The sequence below is a fragment of the Mobula hypostoma genome, chromosome 5 (assembly GCF_963921235.1).
Source record: "Mobula hypostoma chromosome 5, sMobHyp1.1, whole genome shotgun sequence".
In the NCBI taxonomy this organism is placed as follows: domain Eukaryota; kingdom Metazoa; phylum Chordata; class Chondrichthyes; order Myliobatiformes; family Myliobatidae; genus Mobula; species Mobula hypostoma.
In genome coordinates this window covers 75,459,312-75,487,218 of record NC_086101.1, presented here as the reverse complement: position 1 = coordinate 75,487,218, position 27,907 = coordinate 75,459,312, and the positions used below count along the sequence as shown (strand labels likewise).

The 27,907-nt window shown below is 46.2% G+C and overlaps 1 protein-coding gene across 6 annotated transcripts in view; it reads right to left on the bottom strand.

Moving 5' to 3' along the window:
• Positions 1–27,907, bottom strand: part of neb (nebulin) — a 365,351-nt gene that overhangs the window by 20,030 nt on the left and 317,414 nt on the right. For 3 of the 6 annotated variants that reach the window (XM_063048565.1, XM_063048566.1, XM_063048567.1), the window contains 10 exons: positions 25,099–25,191; positions 23,337–23,429; positions 21,322–21,414; positions 19,973–20,065; positions 18,648–18,740; positions 15,695–15,787; positions 13,562–13,654; positions 12,053–12,145; positions 9,918–10,025; positions 498–678 (listed from right to left, as the gene is read on the bottom strand). In XM_063048565.1, the coding sequence (XP_062904635.1) occupies positions 498–678; positions 9,918–10,025; positions 12,053–12,145; positions 13,562–13,654; positions 15,695–15,787; positions 18,648–18,740; positions 19,973–20,065; positions 21,322–21,414; positions 23,337–23,429; positions 25,099–25,191 (1,033 nt within the window). The remainder of the gene's footprint in view (positions 1–497; positions 679–9,917; positions 10,026–12,052; positions 12,146–13,561; positions 13,655–15,694; positions 15,788–18,647; positions 18,741–19,972; positions 20,066–21,321; positions 21,415–23,336; positions 23,430–25,098; positions 25,192–27,907) is intronic. The other 3 variants (XM_063048569.1, XM_063048570.1, XM_063048568.1) reach the window with 2 other exon arrangements.

Here is a 27,907-nt window from a genome sequence, read left to right as displayed (position 1 = left end):
GCACATTCCTGGCATCCACCGCAATTGGAGTAAAAAAACTTACCGTTCGCATCCCTTTTGAACCTACTCCCTCACACCTTCAATGCATGCCCTCTGGTATTAAACATTTCAAACCTGGGGAACAGGTGCTCCCAGTCTGTTCTGTCTATGCCTCTCATCATCTTATAAACCTCTATCAGATCTCCCCACAGCCTCTGGTGCTCCAGAGAAAACAACCCAAATTTGTCCAGCCTCTCATGATAGTACGTGACCTCTAAACCAGGTAGCAACCTAGTAAATCTCTTCTGCACCCTCTCCAAAGCCTCAGCATCCTTCCTATAGTGGGGTGACCACAACCTGTATGTAAAACTCTTCCAGTATTTTTAATCACCTTGAACAAATCACTCCTCAGTCATCAGTGTCTGAGGGGACACACAGCAAAATGTACACTTCTCTGTTTTTGTAACTATCTGATTGAAGTAGAATGGGTTATAAAATTATTCATGCCCACTAAAGACCTGTGAGGCTTTCTTCGTTTTCCACACGTCGCCTCTGCATCTCCACAACCCGTCTTTGGATTCCACGGTAGCTTATGTCACTGAAATCCTGCATGTTTTTCTTCACACGCTCCGTGATGGGATCGTTAACTACAGAAGTGAAGCTTCCCTTCGTCTTCTCAAAGTCTTCATGGTATTTTACCTTAATATTAGAAATACATTGCCAATGAGTAAACCTGCTCTACAGATTGAATTAATCACATAAAGTAGCCAAAACTAAAATGCTGGCTCATTAAAAAACAAGGCAACAGAACTGGCACATCCATTAGAATGCTTAAATGCGAAAACCTCTGATTAGCTCTATCACCAAGACTAGGTGGCACTTAGAATTCAAGGACTCTACATCGTCTCAGCATTATTTAATTTTGTTTTGCGCAATTTCTCTTTTGCCCATTGGTTGTTTACCAGTCTTTGTTTACACATAGTTTTTCTTAATTTCTATAGTATTTCTTTCTTTTCCTGTGAATGTCTGCAAGAAAATGAATTTCAAGGTAGTATATTGTAACATAAACGTACTTTGATAATAAATTTACTTTGACTTTGAAAGGCAATAGCTTTATTGCGTCACTCAATATTACTCCAATTGAGTTCAGGGCAGTATGCCCAGGACTACTGCAGGATCTGAGCCACACAAAGTTTCAAAGGACATTTGTTATCAAACTATGTATACCACATACAACCATGAGATTCGTCTTCCTGCAGGCAGCCACAAAACAAAAAAAACATAATGGAGTTCATGAAAAAACCCAAACAATCATACATCCAAAGTGTAAAAAAGAAAGAACCAGTTGTGCAAACGATAAAAAAGCAAGCAAACAGTCCACAGAAAACAAATTACAGAGATCCTGAAAGTAAGTCCACCGCCACCGAGCCCGATGGCTGCAGGACACGGCCACAGGGCCAGTTCAGAGCCTGATGGCTGCAGGACATGGCCACAGGGCCAGTTCAGAGCCTGATGGCTGCAGGACACGGCCACAGGGCCAGTTCAGAGCCCGATGGCTGCAGGACACGGCCACCGCGCCAGTTCAGAGCCCGATGGCTGCAGGACACGGCCACAGGGCCAGTTCAGAGCCCGATGGCTGCAGGACACGGCCACAGGGCCAGTTCAGAGCCCGATGGCTGCAGGACACGGCCACAGGGCCAGTTCAGAGCCCGATGGCTGCAGGACACGGCCACAGGGCCAGTTCAGAGCCCGATGGCTGCAGGACACGGCCACAGGGCCAGTTCAGAGCCCGATGGCTGCAGGACACGGCCACAGGGCCAGTTCAGAGCCCGATGGCTGCAGGACACGGCCACAGGGCCAGTTCAGAGCCCGATGGCTGCAGGACACGGCCACAGGGCCTGTTCAGAGCCCGATGGCTGCAGGACACGGCCACCGAGCCAGTTCAGAGCCCGATGGCTGCAGGACACGGCCACAGGGCCAGTTCAGAGCCCGATGGCTGCAGGACACGGCCACAGGGCCAGTTCAGAGCCCGATGGCTGCAGGACACGGCCAGAGGGCCAGTTCAGAGCCCGATAGCTGCAGGACACGGCCACAGGGCCAGTTCAGAGCCCGATGGCTGCAGGACACGGCCACAGGGCCAGTTCAGAGCCCGATGGCTGCAGGACACGGCCACAGGGCCAGTTCAGAGCCCGATGGCTGCAGGACACGGCCACAGGGCCAGTTCAGAGCCCGATGGCTGCAGGACACGGCCACAGGGCCAGTTCAGAGCCCGATGGCTGCAGGACACGGCCACAGGGCCAGTTCAGAGCCCGATGGCTGGCAGGACACGGCCAGAGGGCCAGTTCAGAGCCCGATGGCTGCAGGACACGGCCACAGGGCCAGTTCAGAGCCTGATGGCTGCAGGACATGGCCACAGGGCCAGTTCAGAGCCTGATGGCTGCAGGACACGGCCACAGGGCCAGTTCAGAGCCCGATGGCTGCAGGACACGGCCACCGAGCCAGTTCAGAGCCCGATGGCTGCAGGACACGGCCACAGGGCCAGTTCAGAGCCCGATGGCTGCAGGACACGGCCACAGGGCCAGTTCAGAGCCCGATGGCTGCAGGACACGGCCACAGGGCCAGTTCAGAGCCCGATGGCTGCAGGACACGGCCACAGGGCCAGTTCAGAGCCCGATGGCTGCAGGACACGGCCACAGGGCCAGTTCAGAGCCCGATGGCTGCAGGACACGGCCACAGGGCCAGTTCAGAGCCCGATGGCTGCAGGACACGGCCACAGGGCCAGTTCAGAGCCCGATGGCTGCAGGACACGGCCACAGGGCCTGTTCAGAGCCCGATGGCTGCAGGACACGGCCACCGAGCCAGTTCAGAGCCCGATGGCTGCAGGACACGGCCACAGGGCCAGTTCAGAGCCCGATGGCTGCAGGACACGGCCACAGGGCCAGTTCAGAGCCCGATGGCTGCAGGACACGGCCAGAGGGCCAGTTCAGAGCCCGATAGCTGCAGGACACGGCCACAGGGCCAGTTCAGAGCCCGATGGCTGCAGGACACGGCCACAGGGCCAGTTCAGAGCCCGATGGCTGCAGGACACGGCCACAGGGCCAGTTCAGAGCCCGATGGCTGCAGGACACGGCCACAGGGCCAGTTCAGAGCCCGATGGCTGCAGGACACGGCCACAGGGCCAGTTCAGAGCCCGATGGCTGCAGGACACGGCCACAGGGCCAGTTCAGAGCCCGATGGCTGCAGGACACGGCCAGAGGGCCAGTTCAGAGCCCGATGGCTGCAGGACACGGCCACAGGGCCAGTTCAGAGCCCGATGGCTGCAGGACACGGCCACCGAGCCAGTTCAGAGACTGATGGCTGCAGGACACGGCCACCGAGCCAGTTCAGAGCCCGATGGCTGCAGGACACGGCCACAGGGCCAGTTCAGAGCCCGATGGCTGCAGGACACGGCCACAGGGCCAGTTCAGAGCCCGATGGCTGCAGGACACGGCCAGAGGGCCAGTTCAGAGCCCGATGGCTGCAGGACACGGCCACAGGGCCAGTTCAGAGCCCGATGGCTGCAGGACATGGCCACAGAGCCAGTTCAGAGCCCGATGGCTGCAGGACACGGCCACAGGGCCTGTTCAGAGCCCGATGGCTGCAGGACATGGCCACCGAGCCAGTTCAGAGCCCGATGGCTGCAGGACACGGCCACAGGGCCAGTTCAGAGCCCGATGGCTGCAGGACACGGCCACCGAGCCAGTTCAGAGCCCGATGGCTGCAGGACACGGCCACAGGGCCAGTTCAGAGCCCGATGGCTGCAGGACACGGCCACAGGGCCAGTTCAGAGCCCGATGGCTGCAGGACACGGCCACAGGGCCAGTTCAGAGCCCGATGGCTGCAGGACACGGCCACAGGGCCAGTTCAGAGCCCGATGGCTGCAGGACACGGCCACAGGGCCTGTTCAGAGCCCGATGGCTGCAGGACACGGCCACCGAGCCAGTTCAGAGCCCGATGGCTGCAGGACACGGCCACAGGGCCAGTTCAGAGCCCGATGGCTGCAGGACACGGCCACAGGGCCAGTTCAGAGCCCGATGGCTGCAGGACACGGCCAGAGGGCCAGTTCAGAGCCCGATAGCTGCAGGACACGGCCACAGGGCCAGTTCAGAGCCCGATGGCTGCAGGACACGGCCACAGGGCCAGTTCAGAGCCCGATGGCTGCAGGACACGGCCACAGGGCCAGTTCAGAGCCCGATGGCTGCAGGACACGGCCACAGGGCCAGTTCAGAGCCCGATGGCTGCAGGACACGGCCACAGGGCCAGTTCAGAGCCCGATGGCTGCAGGACACGGCCAGAGGGCCAGTTCAGAGCCCGATGGCTGCAGGACACGGCCACAGGGCCAGTTCAGAGCCCGATGGCTGCAGGACACGGCCACCGAGCCAGTTCAGAGACTGATGGCTGCAGGACACGGCCACCGAGCCAGTTCAGAGCCCGATGGCTGCAGGACACGGCCACAGGGCCAGTTCAGAGCCCGATGGCTGCAGGACACGGCCACAGGGCCAGTTCAGAGCCCGATGGCTGCAGGACACGGCCAGAGGGCCAGTTCAGAGCCCGATGGCTGCAGGACACGGCCACAGGGCCAGTTCAGAGCCCGATGGCTGCAGGACATGGCCACAGAGCCAGTTCAGAGCCCGATGGCTGCAGGACACGGCCACAGGGCCTGTTCAGAGCCCGATGGCTGCAGGACATGGCCACCGAGCCAGTTCAGAGCCCGATGGCTGCAGGACACGGCCACAGGGCCAGTTCAGAGCCCGATGGCTGCAGGACACGGCCACCGAGCCAGTTCAGAGCCCGATGGCTGCAGGACACGGCCACAGGGCCAGTTCAGAGCCCGATGGCTGCAGGACACGGCCACAGGGCCAGTTCAGAGCCCGATGGCTGCAGGACACGGCCACAGGGCCAGTTCAGAGCCCGATGGCTGCAGGACACGGCCACAGGGCCAGTTCAGAGCCCGATGGCTGCAGGACACGGCCACAGGGCCAGTTCAGAGCCCGATGGCTGCAGGACACGGCCACAGGGCCAGTTCAGAGCCCGATGGCTGCAGGACACGGCCACAGGGCCAGTTCAGAGCCCGATGGCTGCAGGACACGGCCACAGGGCCTGTTCAGAGCCCGATGGCTGCAGGACACGGCCACCGAGCCAGTTCAGAGCCCGATGGCTGCAGGACACGGCCACAGGGCCAGTTCAGAGCCCGATGGCTGCAGGACACGGCCACAGGGCCAGTTCAGAGCCCGATGGCTGCAGGACACGGCCAGAGGGCCAGTTCAGAGCCCGATAGCTGCAGGACACGGCCACAGGGCCAGTTCAGAGCCCGATGGCTGCAGGACACGGCCACAGGGCCAGTTCAGAGCCCGATGGCTGCAGGACACGGCCACAGGGCCAGTTCAGAGCCCGATGGCTGCAGGACACGGCCACAGGGCCAGTTCAGAGCCCGATGGCTGCAGGACACGGCCACAGGGCCAGTTCAGAGCCCGATGGCTGCAGGACACGGCCACAGGGCCAGTTCAGAGCCCGATGGCTGCAGGACACGGCCAGAGGGCCAGTTCAGAGCCCGATGGCTGCAGGACACGGCCACAGGGCCAGTTCAGAGCCCGATGGCTGCAGGACACGGCCACCGAGCCAGTTCAGAGACTGATGGCTGCAGGACACGGCCACCGAGCCAGTTCAGAGCCCGATGGCTGCAGGACACGGCCACAGGGCCAGTTCAGAGCCCGATGGCTGCAGGACACGGCCACAGGGCCAGTTCAGAGCCCGATGGCTGCAGGACACGGCCAGAGGGCCAGTTCAGAGCCCGATGGCTGCAGGACACGGCCACAGGGCCAGTTCAGAGCCCGATGGCTGCAGGACATGGCCACAGAGCCAGTTCAGAGCCCGATGGCTGCAGGACACGGCCACAGGGCCTGTTCAGAGCCCGATGGCTGCAGGACACGGCCACCGAGCCAGTTCAGAGCCCGATGGCTGCAGGACACGGCCACAGGGCCAGTTCAGAGCCCGATGGCTGCAGGACACGGCCACAGGGCCAGTTCAGAGCCCGATGGCTGCAGGACACGGCCACAGGGCCAGTTCAGAGCCCGATGGCTGCAGGACACGGCCACAGGGCCAGTTCAGAGCCCGATGGCTGCAGGACACGGCCACAGGGCCAGTTCAGAGCCCGATGGCTGCAGGACACGGCCACAGGGCCAGTTCAGAGCCCGATGGCTGCAGGACACGGCCACAGGGCCAGTTCAGAGCCCGATGGCTGCAGGACACGGCCACAGGGCCAGTTCAGAGCCCGATGGCTGCAGGACACGGCCACAGGGCCAGTTCAGAGCCCGATGGCTGCAGGACACGGCCACAGGGCCAGTTCAGAGCCCGATGGCTGCAGGACACGGCCACAGGGCCAGTTCAGAGCCCGATGGCTGCAGGACACGGCCACAGGGCCTGTTCAGAGCCCGATGGCTGCAGGACACGGCCACAGGGCCAGTTCAGAGCCCGATGGCTGCAGGACACGGCCACCGAGCCAGTTCAGAGACTGATGGCTGCAGGACACGGCCACCGAGCCAGTTCAGAGCCCGATGGCTGCAGGACACCGCCACAGGGCCAGTTCAGAGCCCGATGGCTGCAGGACACGGCCAGAGGGCCAGTTCAGAGCCCGATGGCTGCAGGACACGGCCAGAGGGCCAGTTCAGAGCCCGATGGCTGCAGGACACGGCCACAGGGCCAGTTCAGAGCCCGATGGCTGCAGGACACGGCCACAGAGCCAGTTCAGAGCCCGATGGCTGCAGGACACGGCCACAGGGCCAGTTCAGAGCCCGATGGCTGCAGGACACGGCCACCGAGCCAGTTCAGAGCCCGATGGCTGTAAAACACGGCCACGGAGCCAGTTCAGAGCCTGATGGCTGCAGGACACGGCCACAGAGCCAGTTCAGGGCCTGATGGCTACAGGACACGGCCACAGGGCCAGATCAGAGCCTGATGGCTGCAGGACACAGCCACAGAGCCTGTTCAGAGCCTGATGGCTGCAGGACGCGGCCACGGAGCCTGTTCAGAGCCGGATAGTTGCAGGTCCCAGACATGGAGCCAGGTTTAGCACTGAGGCGAATGCTGATGCTCGCAGGCTGCAGCTGGAGAGTCAGTTCAGTGCAGAGGTGAGTAAAACCTCAAGGAGTAGTGGGCTGAACCGTAACCTTTTCCTCAAGTGTGAGGAAAACGGTTACTGGGCAGTCTCTAACAATTTGCTGACTGTTATGAAATGCAAAGGGGCTGGAGTTTGGAACAAGGAACAGAATGCTGGAAGAACTTAAACAGTCAAGCAGCATCTGTGGAGGCAAAAGGTATACCTTAACAATTCAAGTTAAGACCCTGCATCAGGACCTTTTTGGACCCACTGCAATCTTACAGCATTCCTGGCAGATTAGGAACTGACTATGTCACCAGCCATACACTGGAACTCTTTATGGCTGACACTAGATCAAGTGGACAACAAAAAAAAGTGGAATTTTGAAACAAGGCTACAGCAAAAAAAATACAAAGGTTCTGCATACCACTTCATATTTTAGTTTATTACACTATTCCAATCCACACTAAACACAATTTCAGTGAAATAGATGATACTGAGTTCACACAAAAATATTTATCCACACACATTTATGCATATTTGTGTGGTGGTCAAGGCTAATACAACAGGGACAGTTCAGAGACTTTTAGGTAAGCACTTGGACGTCAGAAAAATGGAGTGTTATGGGCTGCGTAGAAGGGAAGGGCTAGAATGATTATGGAGCAGGCTTGTATAGGTCAGCACAACATCGATGGCCGACATGGGTCTGTACTATGCTGCACTGTTCTATGAACAGGAAAGAAAATAGGTAAAGGGTCACAGTCTTATCTCTTTCTATGAGGTGAGGAGTTATTAAATTGAAACTTCAAAAAATCACATGATAAAGTTTTGAGTGAATGAGGTGATTTATCCTCAGTTGTCTGTTTCACAGAGGAACCTTGGTGTATAAGTCTGCACAATTTCAAGGCATCATTGGTAGGTAAGGCATTCAGAATACAGGAGTTCATTAGGTGGGACATCAAACTTGAGTGCAGGGAGACTAGGAGTAAAGTATTTCAGAAGAACAGACTTGACAGAAGTATGAACATTTATGAGCTAAATAACCATAATAGACATGGACAGTCTTAAGGTATGGGAAGGAAGGTTCAGAAGGTTCTGTTCTGTGTCTAACACAGAGACTTGTTGGAAGCTCAGATATACTGACAAAAGGGTGGTGAAGGTAGGATAGCTCGTAGCACTCAAGAATTCTTGTGAGCAGTTTTGGGGCCCCCTATCTAAGAAGGAATATGCTGGCATTGGAGAGGGTCCAGAAGAGGTTCACGAGAATGATCCTGAGAATAAAAGGGTTAACATATGAGGTGCTTTTGATGGCTCTGGGCTTGTACTAACTGGAGTACAAATATTGAAAGGCTTGGAGAGTGTGGATATGCAGAGGATGTTTCCTATAGTGGGTGAGTCTAAGGTCAGAGATCTTTCGGCTTCTTTCAAAAGTCAGGAAAAAAGCACGAAAATTTGTTGCTTCACAATCATTTTATTAAGCCAATAGAAGAAAGAGAAAATTGAAATGAACAATGAGAGTGGTCTACTAAATCAAGGGAACGACAAAAAGCTGAGATGGCGCTAAGCATGGAGGAGCTATTTTTATACCCATAGATGAGGAAAAATTCCATTCAAGTTCATAGATAAGAGGCAACCAATAAGATACCCCCTGTTTGAACATTGCAGTACCAAGAAAATTTCTAGAATTATACCATATGACCACCAGAGGACACCGTGAACCACTGCATATACCCACTGTAACCAGTAGGAGGCATATTAAACTGTGACATGCAAATAAGAACTATATAAAATATAAGCAGACAATTGTTAAGCTGCAGAGAAAATAACAGTTAAGCAGTCTAATTTAAGAATTAAACAGTCAGATCCAACAGGTCTCAGCCTCAGAATACAGGGACATCCATTTAGAACAGAGCTGAGGAGGAATGCCTTTAGCCAGAGCATAGTGAATCTGTGGAATTCATTGCCACAGCTGGCTGTGGAGGCCAAGTCACTGGGTTTACTTAAAGGAGGTTTATAGGTTCTTGATTATTCAGGTTGTCAGAGTGAAGGCAGGAGAATGGGGTTGAGAGGGATAATGAACGAGCCACGATGGAATGGTGGAGCAGATACGATGGACAAAATGGGCATAATTCTGTTCTTATGCCTTATGGTGTTATGGTCTAAGTATGTACACGAGCAGATGAATTATCAGGGCATTCAATGTGATAGTTCAGTCGCTGTAAAAAGAGATTAGTAGAGATGACTGTAATGCACATGGTGGACCTAACAGTCTGGTTCCAGACTATATGACCCTATGGAACAAGATATTAGGGTAAATATGCCTAGTTCAAGAGATCTTTTTTAATAGGCATCCATTAGTCTCATGAGACCATGGATTTGCACCTTGGAAGGTTTCCAGGGCGCAGGCCTGGGCAAGGTTGTATGGAAGACTGGCAGTTGCCCATGCAGCAAGTCTCCCCTCTCCACACTACCGATGTTGTCCAAGGGAAGGGCACTAGGGCCGATACAGCTTGGCACCGGTGTTGTCGCAGAGCAACGTGTGGTTAAGTGCCTTGCTCAAGGACAGAACACGCTGCCTCAGCTGAGGCTTAAACTAGTGACCTTCAGATCACTAGACCGATGCCTTAACCACTTGGCCACACGCCACACTAAAAAAACCCCTTTGGGAAATTCATTATTAACTATCGGGGGAAAAAAGACAATACAAAAGCCATTACCACAGGTACAGAAACATGAGAGAGAGGTGAGGGGGAGGGGGAGGGAGACGGCATTTGCTGGAATCTAGAAAACAGGAAAGACATACCGTAGATATGTTGCGCTGAGAATCCCGTACACGCCTCATCTCTGGTGTGTCCAGCACATAAGACGCCCTGCCTTGCACTTGTTTGCGGAAGCTGTCGGAGTACAGAACCTGCAAGGTCAAGAGTGAAATGCTGAGAACAACCTCCACGTGAGAGATATGCATAACTTATCTAACAACTCTGCACTGGGGTGCTGGGTTAGCTGCTTTGAGGTTAGGAGTACGACTGAAGCGAGTTAATGAGTTTAATTTTCAGTCTTTGGCTTTAAGTTACAAGAGGGAAAAACAATAGTATATTTCTGTATGATATCACAATGTTTCATGTCCAATTGTTTGGTATTCGGTGGTGGATGTGCAAAATCATGTAGCATTCTTATTAGTGGTGATTATGTGTTTTCTCTAAAATTACATCCATATTGATAGTCAAGGTTTGTTTATTTAAAACTGTAAACAAAAAAAAAAGCCAAATAAATCAGAATGACGCTATCTTTCATTCCCTGATGCCAGGTGGAAGTTTTCATTTACCTCAGAATATGCTTCACAACTGGAACAGTCACTTGCTCACAGGTTTCTGCCAATACCCATCTAGGCCCAAAAACATTCGATTTTCCAATAACCCTACATACTACCCTGTGCCAGCACTGCCACAGTCATGAGCATTGGCAAGGCATTATACGAAGACCATGGTAGAGGGAGAATTATCAAAGTATCGAGTACAGGAAATGGGATGTCAGGCTGAAGTTGTATAAGACATTGGTGAGGCCTAATTTGGAGTATTGTCTGCAGTTTTGGTCACCTGCCTACAGAAAAGACGTAAACAAAGTTGAAAGAGTACAGAGAAAAGTTACAGGGAATTTGCCGGGACAGGAGGACCTGAGTTATAGGGTGAGGCCTCTGCTCAGTGGAATTCAGAAGAATTGGGGCGGGGGGGGGGGTGGTGACCTCATTGAAACCTATTGAATGTTGAAAGGCCTCGATAGCGTAGATTTGGAGAGGATGTTTCCCAGGGTGTGGGGAGTCTATAAGACCAGGGGACACAGCCTCAGAATAGAGGGACATCCATTTGCAATAGAGATGAGAAGGAATTCTTCAACCAGAAAGTGGTGAATCTATGGTGAATTCATTCCCATAGGCAGCTGTGGAGGCCAAGTTATTGGGTATATTTAAGGCAGTGGTTGATAGATTCTTAAGTCAGGGCATGAAGGGATGCAGGAAGAAGGCAGATGATTAAGGCTGAGAGGGAAATGGATCTGCCATGATGAAATGGTGGAGCAGACTCGATGGGCCAAATTCTGCTCCTATATCTTATGGTCTCAGGGCCTTAAAATGAGCAGAGGTCTTATAGAGGCATATAAAATTATGAGGGGTATCCTGTAGACATGTGGACGTTTTCCCCTTAGGTCGGGTGAGACTAGAACTAGATGCCATAGGTTTAGGGTGAAAGGTGAAATATTAAGAGGAACCTGAGGGGGAGCTTCTTCAGTTAGAGTGTGGTGTGCAAGTCTGGAACACGCTGCCAATGGAAGTAGATTCAATTGCAATATTGAAGAAAGATTTGGATAGATATATGGATGAGAGGGTTATGGAAGACTATGGTTCAGGTAGGTGGGACTAGGCAGTAAAATAAGTTAGCACGAAACAGATGGGCCGAGGGGCCTGTTTCTGTGCTGTAGCGTTCTGTGACGATAGTCTTTTTCTCCATGTTTACAGTTTCAGTGTATTACAATGATTTCGATAATTGTCTACTTCAGCTTTAGCATTTCCATAATTGAGTAGCTGAAAAACAATCAAACAATAAGAACAATAAACCAAGTGTTCCCAACCTGGGGCCCACATACCCCTCGGTTAATGGTAGAGGTCCATGGCATATAAAAGGTTGCGAACACCTGCAATAAAAGGTCTTTTTCTGTGTTTTCCCTCTCACGCCATAAACTAGTTTAGATGGCACTGGGCAGCCCAATGTTACTACCATATATGGTTTTAGTTCATGTCAGTGGCGCACTAGCCATTCAAAGTGAAATGCCGTGGTCAATATGATATTAAGAATTTTTAAAAGAGCATCAAGATAAAAATGGGGGTGGTTAGAATGCAACAGGAAACACTGAAAATGGTTCTGTTCTTAAAGCTGCAGAAAGTACCGAGCTAATGTTTTCTTGATTGCGTTTAACGCGTTGCATCTCTGGTGTATATACCACTGAGGTCCCTTTACCCAGGTTTTCTTTGTACAAGATCTGCAGAAGCAAAAAGCACCCAAAATAACAAGATAAAAATCCAGCAGTCTTTCGCAACTTAACAGAAATAAAATCAAAATCAAAATTTAAAATCATGAGTTATTGAAAAAAGAATATTAGTTTCAATTGAAAACGATGAGATGGATTTAGCGAGAATGTGATGGATGAGAGAGGAAGGACAGGGCTATGCCAAACTTCAATCTAGAAAATTACTGCTTCCTAATAGCAGTTACCATCCAAGGAAGCCTACATATCAAAAATGTTAATATTGATTGATCAGTTAATCACTTCAGCACAGATATGCATTGATGAGATAACTCCAGATAGCTTATAACATTTATAAGTATAAAAAATGTGTCTATCCAGCATGAAATTAACCTTATCAGGGGTTGTATTTCAGGAAGTTCAGAATTCAAATTCTGGAGGAGCTCAAATCTAGTGCCCCCAAGGGATCCTAACCCCAATGGAAGATTGGTTCCAAAGAGTTCCCATCCACTGGAGGATTAGTGCAAATAATCCTGAGGAGTTGTTGTAAAATCTAGAGGAGGAATCATTGTAAAAATGGAGGATCTCACGGAAACCTATTGAATATTGAAAGGCCTGGCTACAGTGGACCTGGAGTGGATGTTTCCTATAGTGGAGGAGTCTAAGACCAGAGGGCACAGCCTCAGAATAGAGGAAGATACGTTTAGAATGGAGATGAGGAGTAACTTCTTTAGAAAATGGGTGGTGAATCTGCAGAATTCATTGCCATGGTTTGCAGTGGAGATAGAGTCATAGAGTATATTTAAAGCAGTGGTTCTTGATTAGTAAAGGAGTCAAAGGTTATGGTGAGCAGACAAGAATATAGTTGAGAGGGATAGTAAATCAGTCATGATGGAATGGTGAAACATTTTCAATTGGCTATTTCTACTATTTCTACTCCTAAGATCTTATGGCTAAAATATCCCAAATTTGAGGGAGGATGCAATGACTCCCAAATATGGTGGAGGATTGGTTTTAGTGAATCCCAAATCCAATGGAGGATTGTTTATAAAGGATCCCAAATCCATTGGAAAACTGCTTCCAAAAGATCCCAAATTAATGGTTCCTAAAAGAGCCAAATCCAGTGGAATATCTGTTCATTGTTCCTGGATTATGTTTTTAAATTAAAAGGTAGTTTGAAATTAATTCACATTCCTACAGAAGCCTTCTATTGCATATCATTGAATTATTTATAATACTTGGCACAGCCCCAATGTAAGTTACACAAAAGGTCACTCATTTCACAAATTAGCTTATTGAAAATATAAACATGAGATGAGGAAGCAAGAGGAGAGAGTTGAATTGTGCAACTTGTGTTTAGCATTGTGGTAGAAATGGATAGTTATTGGGGTGAAATAATTGGTTAGCACAGGAAATCAAAGTAGCAGCTACCGAGCTGATGTTCTTCTGTGTCTCCTTTATACGCTGCACCTCCGGCAGGTCAGAGATTGCAGTTCCATGCCCAATACCTTCCTTGTATTTGATCTACAGAAAGTGTAGATCAAAAGAGAAAAGGCAAACTGTGAGCACACCAACAAACAGAAAAGCATAGACTAACACAGACTGCAACAAACTACATATGTAGTTCCGTTAAAGAAAACTTCAGACAATATCATGGAAAATTAATATTAACTATTCTCAAAGCAGTCACAGTCATAAATAAACATAAGGAAAAATTAGTCAGACCTTCTGAAATACAAAGTGATAATGTTATGAAATAAGGCTGGCTTAAAGTTGAAAGTTGGTTAGTTAGAAAATGGAATATTGGTTAATTGAAATCATACCTTGTTCAAAAAATACAATTTAAAGCTGCATCATTAGTTTAAAGCTGCTTAACAGAAGATAATTATAGAGGAGGAATCCACAGGTCATGACTCTGAAATTTCTAAAGTTTACATTGATGAAATTAATGCCACCAACACTAACTCCCATTTATCTGTTCAGAAATAGCACAGTTCATTTGTACAAGTCTGTTTGGCACAGTATCAACTTCAGATACTTCTCTGGCAGCCAAAAATCCCATGGAACCATAAATCTTTGTCCATCTCCATTCTACAATAGGTTTACCTTCTAAGGTCTGTGCTTCTTTATTAATGTGGCCTATACATAGGCTTGTGGTAGTCATGTACGCACTTGGCATCACAACTCTCCATAATGTACTGGATAACCCCCAGGCGCAGGAGCAGGAAATCTTACCTGATTGAGTCCCTGTTGTCACCCATTCCAGCTTTTCAGGGAAAAGCAGAAGCCTCAATCCTTTAAAAATCAGTCAGAAACCTCCCAGATATAATGGGAAAACTGTGAAACCAAGTTTTATTATTCTTCCAGTAATTGGGCTAGAGATCAAGCCAGAGACTGGCAGAAGCAATGTGGAATTCTACTTGCCCTCCTCCCAGATACGTTGAACTAATGGTCGAGCTTAATTACATGAAACACATGAGAATTAAAGAAATATATAAGCTGTTTACTTTAAAAAGATGCCATAGTTCTAAGTTCTGAATGTAGAAAAGTTTGGACAATGGTGGCCATTTTAAATCAATTACCCTGCTGGCACCCAGTACACATGCACACCCTGTTCAAATGCTCTGCTACCCCTCACCCAGACTCATTCACCAACATGCTCATCCTGACCTGGTCACCTTTCATGGTTTTTTGATGCTGTTTCACATATTTATACAACTGTTTGTCTTATTATAATAATTGAGTAACATTATACTGTTTTACACAAAATAAGCACCTTGCACTTTATGTCAGCCTGTCAATCTTCAGTCCATGTCACCCAGGGACTTGCGTTAATACTGTTTTGTGACTCCATGTCCTAGATCATAGCTGTATGTGCTGTGTGTAACAACATGTGCAATGTTTTGAACCTCCGCCCCAGAAGAACAGTGTTTGGCTACTGTATGTATGGTTGAATGACAACAAAATTGAACTTGAATTTACACTAAAGGCACATTATTTTACTGCTTAGGCTAATGTTGAATCATTGGATCCATAAATGAAAAAAAATTTATAACCTAATCTCAAACTCAAATAATTACTTTCATGGTTTTCAGACTTGGAGTTCAGCCTTAAATACCACCCGTTGTCCTATTGTCCTATTCAGTCCATTATCATCATCATTATGTGCTGTGTCGATCACGGTCTATGACCATGATTGTTCTTGGCAGATTCTGCAGAAGTGGTTTGCCATTGCTGCCTTCTGAGCAGTGGCTTTACAAGATGGGTGTCCCCAGCCATTATCAATACTCTTCAGAGATTGTGTGCCTAGTGTCTCTGGTCATATACCCAGGACTTGCGATACTTGCCTTAAATATCGGTCCTTTTGGACATTGGACTCTATAAAATCAATGTCCTTCAAAAGTGAGGCATTTCAGTGAAAAGTTAAAATGTTGCAATGATTAGAGATAACCTTTTAAAAGAGCATTGACCAAAAATACAGACAAAAACTCTCACTCTAGTGTTAAAAGGGATCAGGTAGAAAGGCAGGTTTGGTGAGTTAATAGGGATCAAACCAGCAACTACCGAACTGATGTTCTTCTGTGTCTCCTTAACACGCTGCACCTCAGGCAGGTCAGAGATTGTTGTTCCTTGCCCAACACCTTCCTTGTATTTGATCTACAGTGCATGTCGATCCAGGGAAAAGACAAACCAAAAGCACGTGACAGACAGCACCAACACTTTACATTTACACAGCACCATTAATATAGTAAAGTAGTCCAAGACATTTCACAGCAGTCATGAGGAGAAGAATTAAGACAGTCAGGACGACTTTGATAAGGAGAAAAGTGAGAGAGAGTGGTGAAGTCATAGATGGAATTTTAGAGCTACAGTAAGCATGCAAACTTTACAGAGCTTCAAGCTACAGAATGAACCAATTTACACATTAGGTTCTCTTCAATGCTCTCATTGGTAAAGGCATTGCCTAATCCAGTACAAAGTCAAATGAACCAGATACGGCTTTGATTTAGATCCAGGTGTTGAGAGGGCTGCACTGTAGCGTATTAGTTAGCACAACGCTTTACGGTGCAGGTGACCCAGGTTCAATTCCCGCCGCTGCCTGTGAGGGGTTTGTACGTTCTCCCCGTGACTGCGTGGGTTTCCTCCCACAGTCCAAGGACATATCAATTGGTAGATTAATTGGTCTCTGTTAACGTCCTGTGATTAGGCTAGGATGAAATCAGGGGGATTGCTGGATGCTGGGGCTCAAGGGGCCCAGAAAGGTTGTATCTCAAAGGTATGGTATGTTACCATTGACAAAACACCCCTGGGGAAGGAAAGGGAGAAAGGAAACTCATATGTTAGTCTTTGTTGAACAATCAATCTAAAAGATTGAGTTCTATAGTACAGTAATCAGCATTGAATAGGTCCTTCATCATCTAAGCTCTTACAAGAAGGATCACTTGGATGCTGGAGAACTGCCAGAGTTTGAATCTCCAGCCTGTTCACAACAGAGGAATACAATAGGGCAGCAGTAAGTCACTAGACCCCTCCAGCCTGCCCTGTCATTCATTGATCTACACTGGCCTCTATCCCTCTTCTGTATTGGTTCCTCATAACCTTCCATTCTTTGATCTTTCAAATATTTATCTATATCCACCTTAATGATCTGGCCTCCAAGCTCTTGAGAGTGGAGTATTTCAGAGTTTCACAACACTCTACATGAAGAAATTTCTACACACAGTATTTCAGGTTTAAATGACCAGCTCCTTAGTTGCTATGTTCCACGACTTCCCCGTTAGAGAAAATTCATTGTTCTCTATGTGAGAACCAGCTTTCAATCCATGCTAATATACCTCCTGCGGTAATTTTGGCTCTTAATTTTTCTACCAACCTCTTAAGTGGCATGTTGACAGATTCCTTTTGGAAATCTAACTACCTGACATCTATAGGCTCCCTTCTATCAACTCTCTCTGTACATTCCAAAGCATGTGGGTAAATGTGTCAAAAACTTTCATAAGACTTGACTTAATAATATTCAGTTTTCCCAAACAATTAGTTATTTCCTCTTTGATTTAGCATCTTGTCAATGACAGATGTTAAACAAGGGAGGACAGAAAGGTGGGAGAGGGGAGGGGTGTGATTGGGTGTTTTATTTATGGAGTATTCCAAACGACATAATAGAATGACATGGAATGTCACTTTAAACATTTATAGCTGGAATTGCCACTTTACTTTTGAACTTCTAGATGCAATGTAGAATAATCAAACTCTGCCAATCCCTATGGAGCTGAATTGCAGGGGCAGAACATAAAATGCTGATGTCATTACATCACAAAGGCAGCATTGCTGAACAAGGGGTGAAATTCCAGGGAATAGCTAGTGTCTGAGTTTCAATAGGCATTTATTAATAATAAATATATAGATCAAACTATGGTCTATCACTTGAGTCTAAGTTCATATTTTATTAATTGACTATTTTTTTAAACATAAAGTTTGTGAAATGCTAGTTAGTTTGAATCTTAGAAAACTAAATACTACATTTTATATATAAGTGAATATATCCTACTTTACCATGTAAGTTCAGCACAATGACTGCAGTACCTAAAAATTATTTATTAGGGCCATCTGTTTTTGCTATCATCATCATTGTTATGTGCCATGATGTATAACATAGGCGATCATGGTCTTTCCATGACCACAGCTGTTCTCAGCAAACTTTTCCACAGAAGCAGCTTGCCATTGACTTCTTCTGAGCAGTGTCTTTACAAGATGGGTGACCCCAGCTATTATCAATACTCTTCAGAGATCATCTACCTGGTATCAGTGGTCGCAAAACCAGGACTTTGGATGGCTAGATTGAAAAGGTCAGGATGTTGGGTCCTTGGGCGAGGGATGGGATGGTTCAGCTTGCAGCTTGATCAGTGCTGAACTAAGGGTTTAGGGATGGACTCTCTATTGACTTCAGTTCAGAATGTTATTTGCTTGCATTAAGTGTTTGCATGATTCGTTTTCTTTTACTGCACATTGGTTGTTTGACCAGGTTCTTTTTTTTTAAGGTTCCTTTTCAGTTCTTTTGCCTGTAAGGAGATGAACCTCAAAGTTGTATAACGTACACATACTTTGATAATAAATGTACTTTGAACTTTAAACTTTGTGATATGCATCACCTGTTTTCATTATTTTCATTATTTCACTAAATCCTAGATTTGGAAAAAGTGAAAATCTGGATTGGAAATTTCAAATATTTAATCAGGAATCAAAGATGTTAAGAAGTTTCCCATTTATGTGATGCATTGTAACCACCGGTAACTGATGCCTACACATAAATTTTCTTTCATCTCAGTAGTCCGTATGTGGTAAAATTGATAGTTAAGAAGTTATGTCAACTCCACAGCAATGCTTCAGTAATTAGAAGAGTTAAAACTGAAAAATAACATTGGAAGACATAGTATTAATGGCATTTAGTGAAGGGAAGTGATAAAGAGGAAGGGGAACAAAATTCTGGAGTAACAGAGGGAATCAAATAGGCAACTACCGAGCTGATGTTCTTCTGCGTCTCCTTAACACGCTGCACCTCCGGCAGGTCAGAGACTGTTGTTCCTGGTCCAACACTGTCCTTGTATTGGATCTACAAAGTGTGCAGATCCAGGGGGAAAAGACAAGGCCATAAGCATGTGATGAACAATAAGCACCCACACCTTTGAGAGAGCAGAACACTTCATGGCGACAAAAGGAACAAATATCAAGCAAAATATCACATCAAGCACATGTTGAGGAAAGATAGGACAGAAATGAAGGAACACCTTGAAGGAAAGAATAGAGGTTTGGAGAAGAAGCTCAGTACAAGTGACACACAATCCTTACACAAACATTGTCAAATAACCGAACGCACAGGTTATACAATGAATGCTCCTACGTAGTCCAGTAGGTAAAGATGTTTCACACCAGAACGCACAATCCATAAAGTGGTTTTGCTTTAATTTAGTATTGAGGAGGCAACATATTAAATATCACAGTTGGCTTCAGTGTCCCTAATTAGCTGACATTCCCTATGCAAGTTTCTGTTTATGCAAATTTAGGATTCATTGTTACAATGATAATCCTTGTAGATGAACAGCCTACACTCTATCTAAATTCAGAGGGGAAGGCTGAGATTGTGAGGGTGGGGGGAGGTGGGTGATGCTGGTGGAGACTGAGTCTGTAAAGCAATATATGTCAGCCCCTTCAATGTAACAGGGTCAAAAGAGTGAATATACTGCATATGGGCAGCAGCAAACTACATACAGCAGGTGAAAAAGGGAGCCGCTGGTAAAACAAGTAATTTTATCACGTTCACTCTCTCATGATAAACTCCAATCCCCCCACCGCCCCAAAAAAAAGGCTAGCACATCAATTTTTTCCCTTTCTCATTTACAAAATTAGAAGTCACGGATTCAAGATAAGAGAGTAGAGCTATAAGACCTCTGAGAGGTAACTTCTTTACAAAAAAGGTGGTGAGTACCTGGAATAAGCTGCCAGAGGAAGTGGTTGGTGTGGGTACAATTGCAGCATTTAAAGAGGCATCTGGAGAGGGACACAGGGGGAGGGGCTTGGAGGCTTATGGGCCAAATGCAGACAGCTGGGACTGCAGGGAGGATCTTGTGGTCGACATTGGTCAACAGGCCCCTTTCTATGCTGTCTGGCTCTCTGACTATATTTACAAAGTGGAACAAAAAACAATCCACAAGAACACCTGAGGAACTTGATAAAGGTTTTGAAAAAAGGATTTAATGGTAGTTAGTGAAATAAAGTGGTAAGTGCTGGGTAGTAAGGAGAAGTGAGTTCTATACTACTGAAGGGAAAAATCATATGGGCTGCTACCGAGCTGATGTTCCTCTGCGTCTCCTTTACACGCTGCACTTCTGGTAGGTCAGGGATTGCCGTTCCTTGCCCAATAGCCTCCTTGTATTTTATCTACAAAGTATGTAAATATGGGGGGAAAAGACAAACTGTAAGCACATGACAGATAGCAGCAACAACACCTTGGATTGACACAGTGACTTCAACACAGCAAAATGCCTCCCGATGCTTCACCGGAAAAAATATAAAAGATGATTTCACATAAAGCCACAAAATAAGCTTTGAAGGAGTACCTCATAGGAGGAGAAAGATCTAGAGAATAGAAGAGATATTGTGGAAAAAAATCTGGAGGTAGAGTGGCACATGGACTTTATGCAAATACTGAGACATGGAATGGACCAAACTACAGACTTGGCTGTCGGACTTTGGCTTAGTGCATAACAGTAAAGGCAGTCTATAGTTAAAGCCCACAATCATTCGCTTCAATTGTCTGTATTGATGGTGTATACACTGAACTGCGCAAAAGTACTGTGCACATAATATATAGCTAGGGTGCCTAAGATGTTTGCACAGTACTGTATTTTTCAACGCGGAGTGGATCTAGGGGGAGCAAAGGATGTTTGGAATGGCAAGTGTGGAGTGACACAGGAGGGACGTGGGACAAGTGACAGAGAAGGAATGCCGGGGTGGGGGACGCAACAGGTGCAGACACACCCAACCCTGAGACACCAGGCAAGGTCAATTGATTCCAAACAATTGGTTTATTGATCATTACAGAATGTCTCTCTGCTGCTTCCTGCTCCCTCTTCTCTCCTTTCCCCTTTTCCCAACCATGATTCCCCTTCCCACTCTCTGTCCACAATAGAGACACACATCAGAATCAGGTTTATCATCACTCACATATGTCATCAAATCCCATTTTTTCCCACAGCAGTACATAAAATTACTGCAGTATTGTGCAAAATTCAAAGACACCCTAGCTATATAAAGTATATATGCCCAAGACTTTTGTACAGTACTGTATGGCAACATATGCAGAGCTGTAAATGTCAGAGACACTGTTTTAGGAAGGGAATCAGGCACCTATCCCAAAATTAAAAATACAAGAGATTCTGCAGATGTTGAAAATCTTGAGCAGCTCCCACAAAATGATGGTCGACATTGGTCAACAGGCCCCTTTCTATGCTGTCTGGCTCTCTGACTATATTTACAAAGTGGAACAAAAAACAATCCACAAGAACACCTGAGGAATTTGATAAAGGTTTTGAAAAAAGGATTTAATTGTAGTTAGTGAAATAAAGTGGTAAGTGCTGGTAGTAAGGAGAAGTGAGTTCTATACTACTGAAGGGAAAAATCATATGGGCTGCTACCGAGCTGATGTTCCTCTGCGTCTCCTTTACACGCTGCACTTCTGGTAGGTCAGGGATTGCCGTTCCTTGCCCAATAGTCTCCTTGTATTTTATCTACAAAGTATGTAAATATGGGGGGAAAAGACAAACTGTAAGCACGTGACAGATAGCAGCAACAACACCTTGGATTGACACAGTGACTTCAACACAGCAAAATGCCTCCCGATGCTTCACCGGAAAAAATATAAAAGGTGATTTCACATAAAGCCACAAAATAAGCTTTGAAGGAGTACCTCATAGGAGGAGAAAGATCTAGAGAATAGAAGAGATATTGTGGAAAAAAATCTGGAGGTAGAGTGGCACATGGACTTTATGCAAATACTGAGACATGGAATGGACCAAACTACAGACTTGGCTGTCGGACTTTGGCTTAGTGCATAACAGTAAAGGCAGTCTATAGTTAAAGCCCACAATCATTTGCTTCAATTGTCTGTATTGATGGTGTATACACTGAACTGCGCAAAAGTACTGTGCACATAATATACAGCTAGGGTGCCTAAGATGTTTGCACAGTACTGTATTTTTCAACGTGGAGTGGATCTAGGGGGAGCAAAGGATGTTTGGAATGGCAAGTGTGGAGTGACACAGGAGGGACGTGGGACATGTGACAGAGAAGGAATGCCGGGGTGGGGGACGCAACAGGTGCAGACACACCCAACCCTGAGACACCAGGCAAGGTCAATTGATTCCAAACAATTGGTTTATTGATCATTACAGAATGTCTCTCTGCTGCTTCCTGCTCCCTCTTCTCTCCTTTCTCCTTTTCCCAACCATGATTCCCCTTCCCACTCTCTGTCCACAATAGAGACACACATCAGAATCAGGTTTATCATCACTCACATATGTCATCAAATCCCATTTTTTCCCACAGCAGTACATAAAATTACTGCAGTATTGTGCAAAATTCAAAGACACCCTAGCTATATAAAGTATATATGCCCAAGACTTTTGTACAGTACTGTGTGGCAACATATGCAGAGCTGTAAATGTCAGAGATACTGTTTCAGGAAGGGAATCAGGCACCTATCCCAAAATTAAAAATACAAGAGATTCTGCAGATGTTGAAAATCTTGAGCAGCAGCCACAAAATGATGTAGGAACTCAGCAGTAACAGCACCCAATGAAGGGTCCCAGCCTGAAACGACGACTGTTTTCTCCTCTCCATAGTTGCTGCCAGATTGCTGAGTTCTTCCAGCATTTCGTGTGCATGTCCCAAAATTAATACTTGTCAAGAAAGTTCTGCTAACACAAATACTGGAGACGAGGCTTACATTGCTGGTCCTGATAGATGAATGCCCTGTTCCTTACCTATATGATCCAGATGAAATTTATTTGAACTCTAGGGGTACACAGTGGCCAAGTGGTTAAGGCATCGGTCTAGTGACCTGGAGGTCACTAGTTTGAACCTCAGCTGAGGCAGCATGTTGTGTCCTTGAGCAAGGCACTTAACCACACATTACTCTGCGAAAGTACCGGTGCCAAGCTGTATCGGCCCTAGTGCCCTTCCCTTGGACAATATCAGTGGCATGGAGAGGAGAGACCTGCAGCATGGGCAACTGCCGGTCTTCCATACAACTTTGCCCAGGCCAGCACCCTGGAAACCTTCCAAGGCGCAAATCCATGGTCTTACGAGACTAACAGATGCCTACTTTTTTAGGGGCACACAGTCCATAACATGTAATTTATGAAATGAGTGCTGAACTGATATTGTAATCATGATTTTGTGAAATACTTCTGTTTATATTTCTCAATGTAGATCACTGTAAAGTATGTTTTAAAACATTTGACTGGTTAACTTATTTCCATCAAGAAAACCTTAGTCAGTCTCACAATCATGTTCCATTAATCAGCAAGGTTTAAAATATAAAACTTCTTTTAAATAATGAGACCATTATTTTGTTTAGTGGCAGGAATGGGAAGTGGTAAGGCAGGGGAACAATGAAGTAAGGGAAGAGCAAAATCAAACTGGCATCTACCGAGCTGACGTTCTTCTGTGTCTCCTTAACACGCTGCACCTCCGGCAGGTCAGAGATTGCAGTTCCATGCCCAACACCTTCCTTGTATTTGATCTACAATGAATGTAGATCCAGGGGAAAAGACAAACTGTAAGCACATCACAGACAATAACCACCATTTAAATGCACATTTAACATTTTAATACATCTAATGGCACTTGACAGTGGGGATGACAAACAATATTTGACGTTAAGCAACAGAATTAGACATTAGGCAGGCTTTAAGGAAGGTTTCTTACTGGAAGAACTAGAGTGGTTTAGTGAGGTGATACTGGAGATAATATAATATTTATGTAGTACATGCAAGAATGAATTTCTCAAAACATACCACTTAATTCAAAAGAAATGTATCACTAAATTGAATTTAATAGTTTCAAAATAGAGAAAAAAATCTTCATTAAAAATAGCTGACTTGATTTTTTTTTCTCCCTTTTCTGAATCCTAAAGATAAAAAAATCAGATTTTGATTTGGAGGTCTCTTAATTTGGATTCACAAACAGTAAAATCTCAGTTCTGATTTCAAAATGGACTGAGATCTTATCAATGCACTAAGCACATGGTTTTTCAGTGTGGGATATGACCTATGATGTTGGTGGTGTTCCCTGTCACAAATATAATTTTGTTCAATCACTTTCCATTCATCTAACTCTGCTGCAGATGGACACAAGCCAGGCTGCAAAAGGAAGAGGGTTGTGCATGGGGCTAGCAACCCCATCCTGTGAAAACCCAGAACTACAGAAATGCCAACAGAAGCTCCAAAGAGCCCATCCCTGGGACATCACAAAGATGGCTGCACCTGGAGTCAAGGTGAAAGACTGGCCCAGGACAGAGGACTCTGATGAGTAGCTGTCAGTGGCCTATCCCCCCATAGGGTAAGTAAACACTTTTCACTCATCTACTGCAATGGCCTGCACAAGAGGGTGAGTAGTTTCAAGTTCCTCGGAATACACATCACCGAAGATCTCACCTGTACTGTACATACCAGCTGTGTGTCAAAGAAAAAGCACAACAGCATCTCTTCTACCTCAGGTGACTGTAGAAGTTCGGCATGAGCCCCCAAATCCGCAAGACCTTCTAAGAAGGGCATTATTGAGAGCATCCAAACTGGCTGTATAACCGTCTGGTACGGGAACTGCACCAATCTTAATCGCTGGGCACTGCAGAAGAGCAGTACAGACAGCCAAGCGCATCTGTGGAAGTGAACTTCCCTTCACTGAGGACATTGAGGAGTGTAAAGAAGGCCTGGAAGATCATCTGGGACACCAGTCTCCCCAACCATTAACTGTTTCAGCTGCTTCCGTCTGGCAAACGGTATCACAGCATTAAAGCCAAGACCAACAGACTACGGGACAGCTTCTTTCTTTAAGCCATTAGACTTATAAACTCACATGTCTATACATTGCAACAAAGTCATATTGAAAAAATTTTACTCCTTAAGATTCTGGGACGAATGTAAGATTTAAATAAATTCAAATTCAATTTCAAATATATTTTAAACTCTACTTTCAAACTGTTTAAACCTTGATGACTTTCCCTTCAACAATATCTGAATGTTGAAAGAAAATGGCAAAAAGCAAAGTAAATCTCACAAATAAATTTCAGGAGTTAGAATAAATTAAAGAAGCCTAATGATTAATGACATTAATTGTATTCAGTGGTAGGAAGCCAAAGAGCAGTAACACGGTGAGGGAGAGTAGTCATTGATGAACAAACTGGTAACTACCGAGCTGATGTTCTTCTGTGCCATTTTTACACGCTGCACCTCCGGCAGGTCAGAAATTGCAGTCCCTTGCCCAACTCCTTCCTTATATTGGATCTACACACGATATAGATCCAGGAGGAAAGGACAAACTGTAAACACATGACAAACAGCACACACAGACTTTCTGCAAACAAAACCTAGACAGACAATGCATGAAGCTATATGCACAGTTTTCTCTCCTCTGGCTTGGTTTTACTGGAATCTTCCAATCTACCCAAACCATAGAATCCAAGGAGACCGACAAATATGCTGGGAAGCGAAGGTTGGTAAAATGGGTGAAGTTACTCACCCGCTCCTTTGCGTCCCCAACTCGTATAAATTCTAAAATGCCATGAAGCTTCTTAGTCTCCATGGAGTTTTCATTAACATTCCCAAATCAAAAAATGTAGAAGATAAAATTTGAGATCTACTTTTTCTATTTCTATTACAATCTCAGGGCTGCATACTTCGATAATAAATGTACTTTGAATTTTAAGTAAACTGCTTTTCTTGTACTGATGAGAGGCCATCAACCTTCGTCTCTCTCGCCAGATTTTCTGCCTGCTTTGCTAAATACTTCCACCATTTTCTATCACAGTTTTTTTAAGATATGCAGTTTCAGTGCCAATTAGGTAGCTGTGACTGAGCTGCCATTTTAACCCAAGGTCTGAAAGTACAAGTTAAAACTACGTTATGGATGAAGTGGGTAAAGTTTCAAAATTGCACACGTAGAAGGGCAATGAGTTAGGTAGAAAGGCTGGCACAATGAGTAGTCAATTAGTGAATGAGATGTGATGAATTTTGGCTGAAAGATGAAGGTGAGACAAGGGGTTAAAAAGGCACAGTGTATGCAGGAACTGGCAACTCTGATGTAGGTAAGAAGCCCCTTGAACCTTTTCTACCATTCATCAAGATCTTGGCTGATCTTCTACTTGAGTACCATTTTGCAGTAACCTTTTCATTTCATATTCTTAGATTCCCTCAGTAAGTGGGGACAGGAGAGGTTCCAGATGATTAGAGGGTTGCAGATGTTGTTCCCTTATTCATGAAAGAGAGTAAAGATAGCCCAGGAAATTATAGACCAGTGAGTCTTACTTCAGTGGTTGGTAAGTTGATGGAAAAGATCCTGAGAGGCAGGATTTATGAACATTTAGAGAGGCATAATATGATTAGGAGTAGTCAGCATGGTTTTGTCAAAGGCAGGTCGTGCCTTACGAGCCTGATTGAAGTTTTTGAGGATAAGACTAAACACATTGATGAAGGTAGAGCAGTAGATGTAGTGTATATGGATTTCAGCAAGGCATTTGATAAGGTATCCCATGCAAGTCTTATTGAGAAAGTAAGGAGGCATGGGATCCAAGGGGACCTTGTTTTGTGGATCCAGAATTGGCTTGCCCACAGAAGGCAAAGAGTGGTTGTGGATGGGTCATATTCTGCATGGAGGTCTTTGACCAGTGGTGTGCCTCAGGGATCTGTTCTGGGACCCCTTCTCTTTGTGAGTTTTATAAATGACCTGGATGAGGAAGTGAAGGAATGGGTTAGTAAATTTGCTGATGACACAAAGGTTGGGGGTGTTGTGGATAGTGTGGAGGGCTGTCAGAGGTTACAGCAGGACATCGATAGGATGGAAAACTGGGCTGAGAAGTGGCAGGTGGACTTCAACCCAGATAAGTGTGAGGTGGTTCATTTTGGTAGGTCAAATATGATGGCAGAATATAATATTAATGGTAAAACTCTTGGCAGTGTGGAGGATCAGAGGGATCTTGGGGTCCGAGTCGATAGGACACTCAAAGCTGCTGCACAGATTGACTCTGTGGTTAAAAATGCATACGGGGCATTGGCCTTCATCAACTGTGGGATTGAGTTTAAGAGCTGATTGTAATGTTACAGCTAAATAGGACCCTGGTCAGACCCCACTTGGAGTACTGTGCTCAGTTCTGGTCACCTCAACTACAGGAAGGATGTGGAAACTATAGATTGGGTACAGAGGAGATTTACAAGGATGTTGCCTGGATTGGGGAACATGCCTTATGAGAGTACGTTGAGTAAGCACCAGGCACCTCAGGCCTGCCTCACTATTCTATGTAATCATGGCTAATCTGCCCCAGGGTCTGACACCTCTTCTGCACTAGTTCCAAAGAGTCCTTAAGTCCCAATCTTTAAAAAAAGTATTTATCTCCTATCCACAGAATTCCAGAAATTGACATTCTCTGCAAAAATTAATTCCTACACATCTCAGTTTCAGTGATCCGACAGACCCTTCCCCTGTACAGATGCGACACCTTACCACCTAACATGTCAACACCCTCCCTCCTTGTGATCAATAACCCTCATTTTTCAAGCTCATGCAAGAGAATGTACTAGGGAATTGAGAGATTTGAATTAAGCCTGGTATAAGTTCGCTCCTTAAGAAGAAGGTTGTGAATGGAATGCAAAATAAAAATACACAAAATACACAATTAGATTAACAAAGACAACTACAGGGTAGGTACGTTACTTGTCTGCACTTTTTCTATATCTCTTGATAGGATACGTGATTAATCAGGGCATGGTTCAACAAAGCACACAATATGACAAGACACACAAAACACTGGAGGAACTCAGCAGGTCAGGCAGCATCCATGGAAATGAATAAGCAGTCGACATTTTGAGCCAAGAACCTTCTTCAGGACTGAGCAGGAAGCGAGAAAACCCCAGAATACAAAGGTGGGAGGAGAGGAAGGAGAAACCCATCAGGGTGGAGGCTACCCAGATGGAATACAAGGTGTTACTCCTCCGCCCTGTGGGTGAC